Raw genomic sequence first — 15,970 nt, 5'->3', positions numbered from 1 at the left:
AGGCGGCCATTCCTGTCCACGCCCCCTAGTGGTCTCACTACCTGCCTTTTAACAAATCATAGTAGGACATGAGCAAGTTGTCTCCCTATTTCAATCTGTATACACTAACCTTTCCTTTGGGAAACAACAAAATACCAAGCAAATAGCTCTAAAATCTACTCGAGCCAAGATAAGCATGGCAGCTTCTCGGCTTCCACTGGCAAACCACGGAAAGCCACACTCTGCGCAGCGCTATCATGCTAGGTAGTCCATTTTGGAGTGAAGAGGTAGAATCCCTGCCTCCAGTAGGGTAGCAGCAACTATAGAAAGACTCTGGCACTCCAAACACAGAAAACCACACTCGGTGCAACACTCAGCGCCTGCTTTAAGAGTGTCCCTTCCAGGAATGGGTTTAACCAGAGCAAGCCAGTAAGATTGGGGCGGGGCATTGGGAGACACACAAGCTTCACTGTAGTTTGTTAGTGCAGGTAACTGGCATAAAGCCTAGCTTCATCACAGAATGGCCAAGTAACCACCTTTGGTTGACCCGCAAATACTTTCCGGGTGCCGAGCCTGCACACTTACTTGCCATTCTTTTCTAATGTCCCTTGGAGGGTATTGGAGGAGAGTTCAAGCCTCCCGTGTCTTCAGGAGTTCAACCTTGTGTCTTCGTCAGGTTCTCCGAGTCGCCTGGGTAGCAGGGATGACACACCTTGCTCACGGGGTGGCAAGGGGAAGCACATTTAAGCTCTATAATGTTTAGTCAAGGAAGTGGCTAATCAATGATACACAAAATCAAGTGTAACTTGCAAACATGTCCCTTGGGCTGCCTGCCCTATTTGCAATACTCACCTGCCACTCCTTGCATCTCTGTTGTGTGGTCTTTGTGCTTCAGAACAGGTCAAATGCTGTCCTAGCCGACAGACTTGCTTGCTGAGAAAAGGGGAGCCACACAGCAAGGTTAAAATTTGCCCTGAACCAACAGATATGCTTGCTTACCATTTCTCAAGCAGGTGGAATGTTTAAAAGACAGTTTTCGTGCGGTAAGAAGGCTTTTCTACAAGCAGTTAATTTATTCTGGAAGCATTGACATTGATTTTCCCATTGAAAAACGATTTTTTTTTTAAAATCAGGCCCATAATGTTTACTAATAGATAGCATTGCCACACAGTTTATTTTTGTGTGTCTTTATGACTTGACTGAAAAGCTGCATAACGCATAGAAGAGGCTGACATCATTTTGTATTCATATACTTGTATTTTTCCATTCAAAATAATGAAAACAAAGTTACTGTTATACTATTTTTGGTTTGCATACGTATTTATATTTTTGTCATTTCAGTTTACAATGGTATTTGTGTACAAAATCCTGCGAACACACAGAAGACCGTACCCAAAATCTGTGAGCACTGTCCCCTTTGTGTTTGCAGGATTTTGCTTGCACTTCGGATTTCTAGCTGTCGGCAGTGCGGCGCATGCCGGCATCAGGGAGCTAGAAATCCTGAAAGGAAAATCCATATTCATATACTTGTATTTTTCCATTCCAAATAGGGAAACAAAGTTATTGTCATACTATTTTTAGTTCGCATAAGTATTTATATATTTGTCATTTCAGTTTACATTGGTATTTGTGTACACAATCCCACAAACACACAGGGCAGGGCCCTGAGATCCTTTCCGACGTGAGCACTGTGGGGTTTCATGTCTTAATGCACGTTTCTTATTTGAACACTTTACGGTTGGTTTACAAGTGGTGAGTAAGAAAAGCAACGGAAAGGGAATGCATCGAAGGATAAAAATAGAGGTGGGGTGAGCCAGACAATTTGTGTGAAGCCGAACACAACCAGTCGGATTGCGGAAGCATGCGGGGCAAGCATCTGCATGTCCCTTGTCAGCTAACAGGGGCAACCATTGAGCCAGTAAGGGTTCGAGCACTATATGAGATGTATCACAGCATGTCGATTTGTTGTTTGTTTTATTTATTTGTTTGCTTTTTAGGCGCTTATACAGCAAGTAAAATACTGTTTCAAAACAGGGGAGGGAACACGGGAATGAAATACATTACAAAACACAATATTAAATAAGAGCAGTGGAGGACAAAAGGACGAACCTACTACGCCTTGTCAGCATTCAGAATGTGCAAGTGCAGCAAGGAAGAGGGTAGAGGGGGTAAGTGCTCGGGAGTCTGAACTCAAGGGTGAGCCACAGATGAAGTGCTTGTGTTGATGACTGCTACACAGCCTGGAGCCACGTGTAAGTGCGAACCTCCAGGGCAGATGGTGTGCCAAGGCAAGTGCTGAGTGTAGACGGGAGCTGGGCCGATTTGGTGTGGGTCATGGGCCCCGAGGATGCATAAGGACCCCGGACACTAATGACAGCAACTGTGGGTTAGCAGAGGAGAGAAGAAGGGAAGGTGCAGGTAAAGAGGAAAGTCTTGAGGAGCTTCTGGAATTCAAGAAAGTCTTGCACATGGCGCAGAGGCAGGGGGATGCCATTTCATAGGAGGGAACCAGCTGAGGAAAGCGATCAACCACCTACCCTCTGTTTAGTGAAATGCTTTACACATAAAGAGTTTGTACCAGAGGAACGTAGTGGTCTAGAGGAAGAGTATTTAGTAAAATAAAGTTGAAGGTGGTGTGGTCCGCAGGCCCAGACAGCCTTGTGGATGATGCAGAGGGATTTGAATTTATTACGTGCAGCAACAGGGAGCCAGTGAAGACTTTTTAGGGGAGGAGAGATGCAGTCATAGGGCTTGAGGCCAAGGATAAGTCTCCCTGCCCTACTCTGGATTAGCTGTAGGGGGTCACAGAGTGGAAAAAGGTAGATTCAGGAGGAGGCGGCTATTGCAATAGCCAAGCCTAAAGAGAACCAGGGCTCGAGTAACATTGAGCCTCTGGGGGAAAGTGAGAAAAGGGAGAATTCCTTCGAGAAGGAAGATCTGAAAGTGGGACTCCCTCACATTGTCCTGCATGTGAGGGAGGAAGGAGAGAGAGGAGTCCAAGATGACTCTAAGGTTTCTGGCTTCAGAAGAGGGATCAGGGGGAGAGCCCAACAAGGAAGGCCAGAGTGAAGGGAAGAAGGAGGGAGCAAGGGACTTCATGGGAAGGATCTCAGTTTTACAGGCGTTGAAGAAGAGACTGTTGGAGGTGCACCAGGACTGGATGGCAAATAGGCAGTCAGGGATGATTGAGGAGAAAGAGGGTCAGCAGGAAGTTTGAAAAAGAGTTGTGTCTCATATGCGTAACACTGGAAGTTGGAGGAGATGAGGCGTGCAAGATGAGCAGGGTAGATGTTAAAGAGCCAAGGGGAGAGGACAGAACCCAGGGGACACCACAGGTGGAGAAGAAGGTAGGAGAGGAGAAGATTCCCAGGAAGTCTTGGGAAGAGCGGTCAATTAGGAAGGATGTCAACCAGTCCAGTGCCTGATCGAGATACCAAGAGTATCGTGGAGCCTTTGTATGAGGATGGAATTGTTGACTGTGTCAAAGGCAGAGGTAGAGGAGAGGTTGAGAAGAATGAGGCCAGCTGGGGAGTTGGAATCCAAGGATGCGCAAGCCGTTCTTCACAGGTATTCAGAAGAGCAGTTTCTGTGCCTCTGGATGCTCGTAATCTAGATTGATGGTCGTGGAGACCATCAACAGGTTTGGTATGTGAGTTGGGTTGGATCAATGCCAGCTTTTCCAGTAGCTTCCCCATGAAGGGAGTGATGGAGATAGGGTGGTAGTTGGCAGGGCAGGTAGGGTCTGCTGAAGGCTTTTTCAGGAGTGGGCGCACAAGGGAGTGCTTAAGGGAGGAGGGGAAAGATCCAGTGACAAAAGATTGATTGCAGAAATCAGCGAGTGCGGGTGCAAGAGGGCCAATGTTATCCTTGATGATCCTGGATGAGCAAGGGGAAAGCTGTTCAAGAGAGACCTTCATGGAGCGGACAACTCTGGTAACTTCTTAAGGTGTGGCAGGAGAAGGAGGAAGGAGGAGGGTGAGGGGCCGCGCCAAGGGAGGCAAGGGGTGTGGGATGGGGTGAGAGGGTGGGTAGCCATGGTGTTCAGGATGTCCTGAGTTTTGGTGGCGAGAAGTTTGAGGCCAGTGTGTTACAAAGGGCCTGGGAAGGAGAGAGGGAGGTGGAGACTGCCGAAGGATTGGCTAGTTCCCTGCAGATTTTGAAAAGTTCACCTGTGTTGTTGGATGCACAGGAAATCCGTGCCTGTATGTGGGCGCTTTCTTTGGCATAGATGGAGAGTCTGTATTGCCTTTGGAGCAGGCAGCATTCTAGTTTGTCAGAGGATGAGCCTGAGGTTTGTCACTTCTGTTCTGCCACCCTGCACTTTCGTTTCAGGGCCGCAAGTTCGGTGTCGTACCAGGCGTTCCCCTTAGAGGCAGGTTTCAGGCGGATCCTCATGACTGGGGCAAGAATGTCAAGAGTATTGGTGATGGACAGGTGGAGGCTGCTGAGCTCAGAGTCAGAGGTAGAATCTGAGGTTGGGTTGAGGGGGGGATGAAGGTGGAAGCGAAGGCAGCACCTGACACTTGTTTCATTGGGCCGATGTTAGTGAACGAGGTTGGCAGTGCTTTTTGGGGGGCGGTCAGAGGGCCAAAGGAACCCAGGTGGGAGGAGAGAAGAGAATGGTCTGACCAGGAGAGAGAGGGGTGACTAGTGGGAGTCAAGAGAGAGAGGTCAGAGTGTATGAGGGTGTTCAGCTGAATGGGTTGGCCCCAAAGGGAGAATGGAGAGGGAACGAGAGGTGCAGAGGTCAGTGAAAAGAGTGGGTGCAGAGCCAAGGGAGCCCAGTTGAAAGTTGAGATCACCCAGTAGGAGGAGGAGGTTGGAGCTGGATGAAAGTCGGGAAAAACAGAAATCAGCCCATTCAGAGAGGAACGGGGTGGTGGCGTGGCGCCTGGAGGCCTGTCATTGGTGGCAGTGGTCAGGGTGGAGATGGGAGAGATGACCAGCTTGCAAACCTGCCTTTCAAAGGAAGAGTAGAGCTTGGTGGGTAAGATGGTAACAGGAGCCCACTCAGGGAAGATTAAGGCAACCCCCCCCTCCGGCAGTGCGGTGAGGTCGAGGCTTGGGGATCATCTTGAAGCCGTCAGGTAGGTGGGAGTCAAAAGCAGGGAGGAGGGAGTCAAAAGCAGTGACTGAGCTGGCATTGAACCATGTCTGCGTTGTAAGACATTGATACATATTAAAACTGATTTCAAAAGGATGATCAACAGCCCCAGGTATATTTTTTTTAAAAAAAGGAAATAAAACATAGAAAGGACAGAAATAATTACTGCTGTCGAAAGTATTGTAAATTAGCAATTTAAAAAAGATTATACTCACATGATTCATTCTATCGTTTTATTTGGAAGATGCATGGTAACTTTCCTATTTAAAGATGGCTGCTAGTTTAGGCTTGTTTTAAGAGAGCTTCCTTAGAGACAGTCATCCAAGATGGCTGCCTCCAGTTCTGAGATGGGCAGGAATGGGTGGGATTAGCCATAGGGATTAGCATGGCTAGGGGTAGGGAATGGGAGGGATTCAATAACCTAATAACTGTGCATCCCTCCTCAAATGTGATCTCCATTGGAAAAGCATTACAGGCCCCCATTCAAAGCCCATATTTGAAGCTCTTATTTTAATGACAATAGTGTTGGCTTAAAGGTAGTGCTTCCAGCACAACCTAATAGCCCAAATTTAAAATGATGTAGTCTGCCTTGGTAACTTTCCTTATCCATGGGTAGTTTGTAATGAAACCCTCCACAGACGAAATGTGTTGTTGAATGTTTCATATAAAAGAGGGTTCACTTTAGCAGAAGACAATATACCTGCAAGGGTTTTCACCAGATCCCATCTACAATTATAGAACTGTACTGCATCCTACACTTTAACTTCTACATGTTCCATTCTGTGTTGCTGCAATCCATTCTCACTCCACACCAAACACGTACACACACTTGTAATGGAACACATTTGTAACTATTACCACTCCAAATGTCTGAGTCATATAAGGAGAAACTGCTCTGGTTGTTCTTTGCAACATTCAGATTTTCTATGCATATTGCCTATGAATGTGCTCTGTATTATCATGTGGAGCTACGCCACACACCATTCATCCCAACAGCTGGGGCATTTCAAAAGATGTGCCTCCGCTGCACAGAGGAAGAGCAGGGATCCAGTCAGTGCTTGTGTTTGGTGGTGGAAGACAGCAGAAAGTCATTATCCTGCAGTGCTGTATGAGCAAGTTGATCTCAACTGTACTGACAGACTAACCATGAAAGTAAATGTCAAGAACCTAACTGCATAATCCCTAATCCGTTCAGAATAGAGCTGTTCTACAATTGTAAGAAAGACACGTACTCTCTGCAAATGGTTCACACTTAATTTTCTTTTCATCTAGGTGTATATAACTACCAAGTAGAGGATGACATTGGAAAACTAAAGACCTGCCTCATCGGTTTCCTTCAGGAATATGGACTTACTGTAATGGTGAAGGATGACTACATACATGAGTTGTAAGTTATTCATGTCTACAGTTCTTGAGCAGACTGTAAAGGTTAAGAGGATTCCCCCATAAGTCTTGATTTCATTAAAAATTGGTTTCTTCTATTCATTTTGATCAGTGCCACAGTGAATACTAGTGACATTTCCCCTTGTCACCAGCATTGTCAACTCGCTCTCTGTTTGAGTGTTGTCGAGCCCCCATATGTCCCTCTTAAATGCCATTATATGTGCCCAAGATTTCGGCCCAGTTATCTTTCATTCTTAAAATGTTCTTTTTTATTATTTATTGTATTTTCAAGCTTCAAAGGAAAAGAAAATGTCTGTTCAAAACCCCTACCTTTCCATATTCGTCTCCTAAAGGCAAAATAGTATGATTGTCTTCTCCTACTGCCACCCTGAGCGCACACATCTGTCACACAGCTGTCATGCTGCAAATAAACTGTGCACACGCTTATTTCATATAGTGCTCTCATGAAGGTAGAACATCAGAAAGGGGTACATCAGAGTGAATAAATGTGTCTCATAGGGTCCAAAAGCTTTGACTCCAGCTTCGGCTTCGGCTATAGCAGCAACTACTCTTGTAACCAGTGGTCCTATTGCTGTGGGTTTACCGCCTTACTTCTTGTGACAAGACTGGAGCTATAGATAGATGTACCTTCTTCCATTTTTGATTTATTGGAATAGCTCCCAAGGTGTGTTTAGCATTGTATACCCTGTCACCTCTCTGTTGGGCAGAAAATCCTCAACTGTTGCTCTGGTGTGAGTTCCCAAACATTTAGCTTTTTCTGAACTGTCTCACTGACCTTTTTTCAAACAGTACCCTAATCTCAGCCTATGTAGGGACACAACTCTGTGTTGTGTACCTCCTGAGGGACCTTCAGCCACTAATGGTGGGGTACATCAAAGGTACTCAATGTTTGCCTGGGCGTGTAATCTTGAAGCAAGATTACACACTCAGGCGAAAATGGAGTACCTTTGATGTACCCCCACATGAGCAGCCTATGGTCCCTCAGGCGGTAAAAAACACAGTTGTCCAAGTAGTTTGAGCCTCGGAGGTGGATGGCAGTGATGGTGTATTGCATTACTTAGCAAAGTACAGTATTGAGCAATCGTGTGTTCCCTGGATAAAGTTACCTCAAGTGCCACTCTTTTATAAGTAGTTCTAGAGAAAGGCTGATGCTAAAATGTGGTTCTTTTGGATGAAAGGACATGGATATGACCATAGAGGGTCACAGCTCCTTCTTCCCCAGGAAGCCTGCGGCAGGTGTGGCCAAGACCAGACTTGACCAGTGCATGAATAGGATGTCTGGGATTCAAGACGGAGTGCCCGATTCCAAGCTCAGGTTGAAAGCAGTGTAGAGAGCAGATATTTTCCCCTCCAGTATTTAGTACCACCATTCTGACATAGGTGGAAAGATTGGAATGGAGGTATTGTGCTTTCCAGGTGCAAAAGCCGCTAAAATCCCTGTTTGGGCAGTGTGTGCAGCAGTACCACTGCAACCATTTCGTAAGACTGTCACTGTTCTGATTTACAGAGGTGTCCTCAAGCTTTCTTTAAATTGGAAAAGAAGCACTGCAATCTGGGAAATTCTTTAATTTATAAGGAGAAACGTGTGCAGTAGATGTTAACGGCACTTTGTGCCATATTTTAACTCCTGTTTTTTTTACATGCAAAAGCAGGACTTTGCAAGGAGAATCTCCTCACAGTCTCTGCCTTGCAGTCCTGATGGTTTTCCGCATGCAAAAGTTAAGGCTTTCATGTCTACACCACATTCTTTGTCAGCCGGTCAGATAGCACAGTGAGTATAGCGCTCGCATTGACATCTGTGCAGAACTTGCTAACGCAGGTTCGAATCCCGGCAGGGCCAAACTCAACCTTTCATGCCTCCGAGGTCGATAAATGAGCACCACACACCGTGGGTAATAATAAGCAGTGCTCAGGTGCCTGATGGTTCATAGCGCTTTAGAAATGCAAAATATTATTATGAGTTTACAATGCATTTTTATTTCTACACAGACCTCTGAAATGGGCCCTGAGTCTGCATCCTGTATGTTTGCCCTGGAAAATTTGTATATGGCAACCCCAAGGCCACTAGAAGTTTAAAAGAATACATGATTGTTATTTGATGCTGAGTTTGCGCTCTTCTGCCATTATCCCTGTAAATCAAGGGAATTTGCACCTTATCCTTGACAATGGATGGAAAGGATGCCCAAGCACCTGAGTAGGCAGCCCAAAATGGAAAAGGATCTTGAGGAAGCTCTGCTGCAGCATCTGTCAAGAACCTACGCTGCCAACAAAGCACTGCTGGGATCTGCAGATTCTAATCTTACCAAGACCACAGCGAACCATGAAATCGGCTGTTTTCGCCCTTGGCTAAGCTGGGTTACAAGTCTCCAGAGCTTTTCTCCTCTGAGAAGACGGCTTGCTGCTTGACCCTTCGTGGCCTTACATGAGGTGCTGGATCACTGAGCAACCAGAGAGCCGGTTATGGGTAGAGCCCAGCAGCCTACAGTTAAAAAGACTACTTACATGGCAAAGATCTCTTAACAAAGTCCCCATACACGCAGAGGAGGCCCACAATGCCAGTGGCTCACTGTCTACACTTCCCACTAACCTTAGCTGCAACCTTAACTACTGAACAGATACACCACACCTCAGCATCCAGTCACCTCACCTACAGCCCAGCATCCTGATCAGTGGCTCCAAAGTCAACTTAGATGCACAGACCACTTTTTGCACCACTAGACTCTATAGCCCCAATTTGTACACTGTCTCTGCCACTAGTGAACTGTGAGGTTTGACACTATTTTAAAAGTTTTTACATCTTTTGGTTGATTAAACAAGGGTGTGGGAGCCCCTCTGCTGAGAACGAACATGGGTTGGTGTCTCACAACTGTAAGGGCAGATGTAATGTCGTGCCGCTAACATTGGCATTTACTCCCTTTAGAATAATTTTGGTTCTGAAGCGGTTTTAACCTAAACTGACCAACCTATGTATCCAGAAACCCATGCTGATTCTGGTTTCTCATGGTGACCCAAGCTATTCACATACAAAAGGCAATGAAAGCACTCTGACATAGTTTCTTACTGGCGTCGGGATCTGTCCACAGCCCTCTGGTGACGGGTGTGACACAATCTATCCTAGATGTCCTCCAGCGCAAGCTCTTCTCTGAATCTGCTTCCTCGATCTCAGAAATGATGTCCTCTCTTTAAATGGAGTACACTACACCCCATTACCTCAATTACTTTTTTCCACATGCTCAGCACGTTATCTACTTGGGAATGCTCTTTGCAAAATAAGATTTAGAATGGAGTGTGTCCTCCCACGTATTCCTTATCTTTGATAAATCCACTTCCAGCTTGCTGGCCTCTGAAACATTTTTCCCAATAGAGGGTGCTGTGCGTCGACGTCCCTCGAGTCGGTGTCCCTCGAAGGCCTCCGTATCGGTGACAATGTCATCATAGGTATAAATAGTCTTGCGTAGCATCTGTTGTTCAGTTCTGTTTTTCCGTGCTCTGTAAGCCTCAGAGACGCAACGCTCAGTTCCTCATTAATCTTTTCAAAACTTTGATTTTCTTTAAGAAATCTTCAAATCTACGATGACATCTTTGTCCGCTTCATCAACGCCACGATCCGGTTTCAAAAAATGCCGGGATTGTGGAAAAAAGATTTCGTTAACCGATCCTCACAGGATCTGCCTGTGGTGCCTGGGCCCAGAGCACCCGTGCTCGGAGTGTGAGGAATGTATGTCCATGACGGTGAAAGCTTTGGGGGAGCGTAGTGGGAAGCTGGAAAAAGGTAAGACCGTTAAATCTTCTACCCCTTCGAAATTGTCCTCAGCCGAGTCGAGACATTCGTCTCCTCGTCATCGGAGAAAACATTTGTGCTTGAGATCTCGTAGTGGTTCCCACCACTCATCCAGATCGAGACATACCAAGAAGAGGCGCTATAGATCACCCTCCTCTTCATCTTCCAATTTCAGCTAAGTGGGAGGAATTTTGCAAAAAAATGCTAAGGGTCTTCGAGAACGCAGCCTTGTTCCCCTCCGAGATGCCTAGAGCTGATACCCAGGTTGAAAGACCCGAAAACGAAAAACGCTGTGAGTTGTCTTACTCGGCGATTGAGAGCGTCACAAACCCTCGAGTAGAGACAAGGGCCCTTTGCACAAGACTGCGTCATCGAAGGCAACTTCAACACATATGACGCCGTCATTGACCTCGATGAAGGAGAAGTCATCGAAACTCATGCCCCGACCGCACCATCTGCACCCGAGGCATCGAAGGATCCTTCGAAGGCGCGGAAAAGGGCTTCGGCCCCATCAACGATATCGAGTAGAATTCCGATTCTCTCAACGACGAATATGTCGACGCCCTTTGTCAATTTGTCGAGACCTATGACGTCTATAACGACAACTACAACATCTTCTCAAGTAGTCATGACCAATTTGGCTCCTCCTTCACTTGAAATGGGTTTTACACCTCTTGCACGCTCTGATTACTTCAGAGCTTTGTCCTCTATTTATGAGGAAGGGGAAGACTCGGATTCTGAAAGGCCTTTTGGTTTACAATCTACAAGACTTCCTATACCAGAAGAACGAATATCAGAGAGAGTCAGGTTAAAAGAGCTTCAGGAGTCTTTATTGGAGGCCAGTGGCATAGATACCTCCCCAGAGGCAGACTTCGGCAAGCAAGACCCTTGTGAGCATGCAGAGGTGTCTTATAGATCCGCCATGGCTAGAATTATGGAGTTCATGGGGTGGTCAACACCTGCACCCCCTTTTCACCAGCATGACTTAACAGACGTCTTAAATAAGGGACCTCAAGAAGACCCTATAGTTCCTTTTCATGCAGCATTACAGAGAAAAATAGCTACAAATTGGGAAACACCGGAGGTTATCCCTGCAGTAAAGAAAAGGCACTCTGTGAAATACAGAACGTCGGTTGTAGACCCTCAGTATATGTCAAAGCACCCGACCCCAGAGAGCTTAGTGGTTCAGGCTGCGATTTTCATCAGACAGCCAATCGGCATACCCCACAATAGCACAGGATCGTGATGACAAGAAATTTCACGCCCTGGCCAAAAAGGTCTTTTCGGCATGCAGCATGGTACTTAAGTCAGCTAAAGCCACTTGCACGCTGATGAGATTCAGCCGCACCCTTTGGGAGTGTGCTTCAACCGCGGCTGACCGTCTCCCAGAAGGGGAGGAACGAAACGCATTCTTGAATATCATCAAGGACGTGAAGGATGCAATGTGAGTCCCTCCAAACAGATCTCGACTCTGCTGACATTATCAGCAGAGCCTTGGCGGCCGTACCACAATCCGCAGTTTCGCGTGGTTGTGAAAGTCTGGTTTTGCTCTTGATGTACAAGCCAGACTTCTGAATATTGTCTTTGACGGCACCTCTCTATTTGGCAAAAAAGCTGATGACAGTTTGGAGAAATTGCAAACCTCCAAAGCGGCAGCCAAATCCCCTGGAGCTGCAATTCGTCAAACTCCAAACCGCCCCACAGCGAAGATTTACCCGTGGTGGACGGGTCAAAGGTACCAAGTCCGCACCGGCAGGTGCTGCCTTATCCTCAGCACCTGCGTCAGCCACTCCAAAACCCCTCTGAAGGCTCTCCACACGATACACCAGTAGGAGGCAGGTTAACTCAACATCTCACAGAATGGCAAGCTATTACGTCAGATGCTTGGGCATTGGAGACAATTGCCCAAGTTTACTGCCTGCCTTTCCTACACACTCCTCAGAGTCATCCACCGGGGAGCAACTCTTTGAAGTTTCCAGACCCGCTCCTTATGCAGGAGATTTTAGACCGGCTAGAGAAAGGTGCCATATAACCGGTACCTGTAGCGGAGAGGAACAAGGGTTGGTACTCCCCATACTTCCTAATACCGAAAAAGGACGGAGGATTGAGACCCATCTTGGACTTGAGAGAATTTAACAAATTCCTCAGGAAGGACAAGTTCAAGATGGTAACCCTTTCTCAGATCCTTCAGGCCCTCCAGTTTCAGGATTGGTTGGTATTTCTGGACCTTCAGTATGCTTACTTTCATGTGCCTATCCATCTCAAGCACAGAAAGTACCTGAGATTCGCCATTGGCAGCTCTCACTATCAATGTCGGGTTCTGCCATTTGGGCTGACCTCTGCCCGAGGGTCTTCACCAAGTTAATGGCGGTCGTGGCAGCAAGTCTAAGGAGGGGAGGGATTCATGTCTACCCCTTCCAGGATGACTGGTTGAGTAGAGCACTGTCCCCAGTACAAGCGCAGATCCATCTAGATTATGTTCGCCACTTCCTCCACAAGCTGGGCTTCTCCCTCAACTTAAAGAAGTCACATACGATACCATCACAAAAACTCCAGTTCATTGGAGCAGTCCTGGACACATCCCTGGGAAAAGCCTCGCCACCAGAGGTGAGGGCTCAAGATATTCTACAGATAGTAACCAGATTTCAAAATGCCCAGCGTCTACCAGCCTTCGATTTTTTGAGGATGCTCGGCCGCATGGCATCATGCATTTTTCTAGTGCCAGAGGCTCGCCTGAGAATGAGATCCCTCCAGTGGGCGCTAAGGACCCAGTGATCGCAATTCTCAGGAAAGATGTCAGATCTTCTACAAATCCCGAACAGAGTAGCACAAGACCTCCAGTGGTGGGCCTGTCGGGAGAACATCTTGAAAGGAGAACCATTTTGGCAACCATGGCCGGACATAACAGTAGTAACAGACACCTCACTCAGGGGGTGGGGAGCCCATACCAACGACTTAACCATCAACGGTCGCTGGTCTCTGTTGGAGTCCAGACTACACACAAACCTATTACAGCTAAGAGCAATCAGGCTAGCACTGAAAGCTTTTCTGCCATCAGTACAGGGAAAATAATTTCTGGTAATGACAGACAACACAGTGGCCATGCACTACCTCAACAAACGAGGAGGAGTAGGGTCACTGCCACTGTGCAGAGAGGCAATGCAGCTCTGGTTCTGGGCAATTCAGAATTCGGTACTAACCATCTCCTACTGGACAAACACAGCACCTCAAAACGGAACTGAGCAACGGACGCTGCGCAAGACTATTTATAATACGAAGGCCTTCGAGGGACACCGACTCGAGGGATGTCGACGCGCAGCGCCCTCTACTTGGAAAATAAATTCTGAGGCCAGCAAGCTGGAAGTGAATTTATCAAAGATGCGTAATACGTAGAGGAACATCCAGTCGAAAGAAAGTTAAAGTAACTTGTTCTTCTGTTTCGCCATAATGCCGGGTCCAATGCATTTGCGGTTCAAGAATTGTTGGAATCCCAACACTAAAATGTCCATCACTGACTCACACAATACATGTGTGTGGTGTCAGAGTATGCGACGACTATGTGGAGCTGTATGTGTCATGGATTTCCCCCTTTCGTACCTGAGATCGATCCTTGCAGGATTTCTTGGGAGGAGTCTTCTTGCGCACGGATCGGGTTTTGTATAAGCCCGTGCGAGCCTCTTCTGGCTCCAGCGTGCGTTCAGTGTTCCGGGATACTCGGAGGCTCCGGGAAGTCCAGCAAACGAGGAAGGTGTACACGAAGACGGCACACGAAATCCGGGAAGCAAGGTAGAGAGAAGAGGGAGGAAGGGAGATGGGATTTAGAGGGTCCGGGAACCAGGAACAGGAGAATAGTTGAGCGAACTATGGAGCACACGTCTAGCCATTACCAGCGATAGCGTTGAGACGTGCGGGGCCGTGGGGGCGTGGTCTATTTGTAGAATGTGCTACGTCTGACGTGGAGGCTGGTGGAAGGCATACCACGTTAGACGGCCATGTTGGAAGTACCAAGGAGTGCAAGCCCCGTTGTGATAGGGACCAGGAAGTCCAAAAGGGGCGTGTTCTGTGGATCATGACAGCATGCCTCCTCCGAAAACCTGTTCCACCAGGTTTGCCCGGGTGTATGAGATGATACCTTCTGAGCAGTCGAGGGGTATTCAGATTAGAAATTGGTTCCCAGGTTCTTTCACTAGAAGGATATCCTTTCCACTCGGCCAGGTATTCGAGTTGACCCCGTTTATACCTGGAGTCGCATATTCTGGAAACTTCATATTCCAGCTGGTCGTCCACAACCACTGGGTTGGGTCTGCAGGATTTCCGGGAGGATCGGATGTAAGGTTTTAATAAAGAAGTGTGAAAAACTGGATGAATCTTCTTCTAGGAGTCTGGCAACTTGAGCCGGAATGAGACTGGGTTTATGATTTCCTTTATGGAAAAGGGGCCATAGTATCGGGGGGCCAGTTTGTTTGGTCGTAAATGTCGAGGCAGTAGTTTCGAGGACAGCCAGACTTGATCACCGACGGCATAAGAAGGCCCTGGTCTTCTTTTGGTATCCGCATAAAGCTTAGTGTGTGTTTGGGCCTTTTCTAAATGTTCTTTGGCTTCCTTGTGTACGTTGATGAGAGTTTCAATCCAGGAGTCGACGATTGGTGCTGGTGTGGGATGTGGGAGAATGGAAGGTAGAACTGACAGGTGGAATCCTTGGCTGCAATAAAAAGGGCTGGTCTTGACTGCCCAGTGATCAGAATTGTTGTAAGCAAATTCAGCCACGGGTATAAGGAGCGACCAGTCGTCTTGTACCTTGGTGGCGAAACAACAAAGGTATTGTTCCAGGGTCTGGTTCACACGTTCCGTAGCTCTGTTAGTCTGTGGGTGGTAACCTGATGAGAGGGCGCGTTGGATTCCTAGAATGCGACATAGATGTTTCCAGAATTGTGAGACGTATTGAGGTCCTCGTCTGATATGATCTTGGAAGGGAGTCCATGAACGCGAAATATATGTTCCAGGAAAATGCCAGCCAATTCTGAGGAAGATGGCAACTTGTATAAGGGTGTAAAATGGGCCATGTGGGTGAATAAATCAATGGTGACCATGATAGTCTTATAGCCCCTAGATGGTGGTAATTCCATGATAAAGTCCATAGCGATTAATTCCCAGAGCCTAGAAGGTAACATAGGTTGAAATAGGAGACCTGCCGATTTCTTGTTATCATGCTTGTTTTGATTGTAGACTGCACAGGCTTGAATGTACCGTTGAACGTCAATTTTCATTTTAGGCCACCAAAATTGTCTTTGTATTAGACGGAGGGTGTTGGTGACGCCAAGGTGCCCGGAGTGAAGAGTGTCATGACAGAGGTTAATGATCCGTAGTTGCAGTCTCTGTGTGGGAATGACCAGGGATTGTGCTTGAACAGGTACCTGTCTCTAGTTCCAAGACTCCACCGATTTTTTTTTTTTTTTCCCCCGTAAATTCTTTCCAGATCTCAGAGGACTGGGTTTGCATTCAAATATCTTCCAGGAGACTGACTGCTTGGGCTACAAAGGTTGTGTGGGGAAACATCTGTGGGTCGGCCCGATCTTCAAATTTCGTAATCAGGACGTCGAGATAAGGCGTCAGCAATTATGTTCTGTGATCCAGTGACATGATGGATGTGGAGCTGGTACTGGGCAAAGAAGAAGGCCCAACGGGCTTGACGGCTGTTCCTA

The 15,970-nt window shown here is 47.0% G+C and overlaps 1 protein-coding gene across 7 annotated transcripts in view; it reads left to right on the top strand.

Annotated features, from left to right (window-relative positions):
• Window positions 1–15,970, top strand: part of NAE1 (NEDD8 activating enzyme E1 subunit 1) — a 976,013-nt gene that overhangs the window by 841,650 nt on the left and 118,393 nt on the right. For all 7 annotated transcript variants that reach the window (XM_069653211.1, XM_069653219.1, XM_069653249.1 and 4 more), the window contains one exon: window positions 6,356–6,470. In XM_069653211.1, the coding sequence (XP_069509312.1) occupies window positions 6,356–6,470 (115 nt within the window). The remainder of the gene's footprint in view (window positions 1–6,355; window positions 6,471–15,970) is intronic.

The sequence above is a fragment of the Ambystoma mexicanum genome, chromosome 1p (genome assembly GCF_040938575.1).
Source record: "Ambystoma mexicanum isolate Mex_15411 chromosome 1p, UKY_AmexF1_1, whole genome shotgun sequence".
Lineage (NCBI taxonomy): Eukaryota > Metazoa > Chordata > Amphibia > Caudata > Ambystomatidae > Ambystoma > Ambystoma mexicanum.
This window is presented reverse-complemented; position numbering and strand designations above follow the sequence as displayed.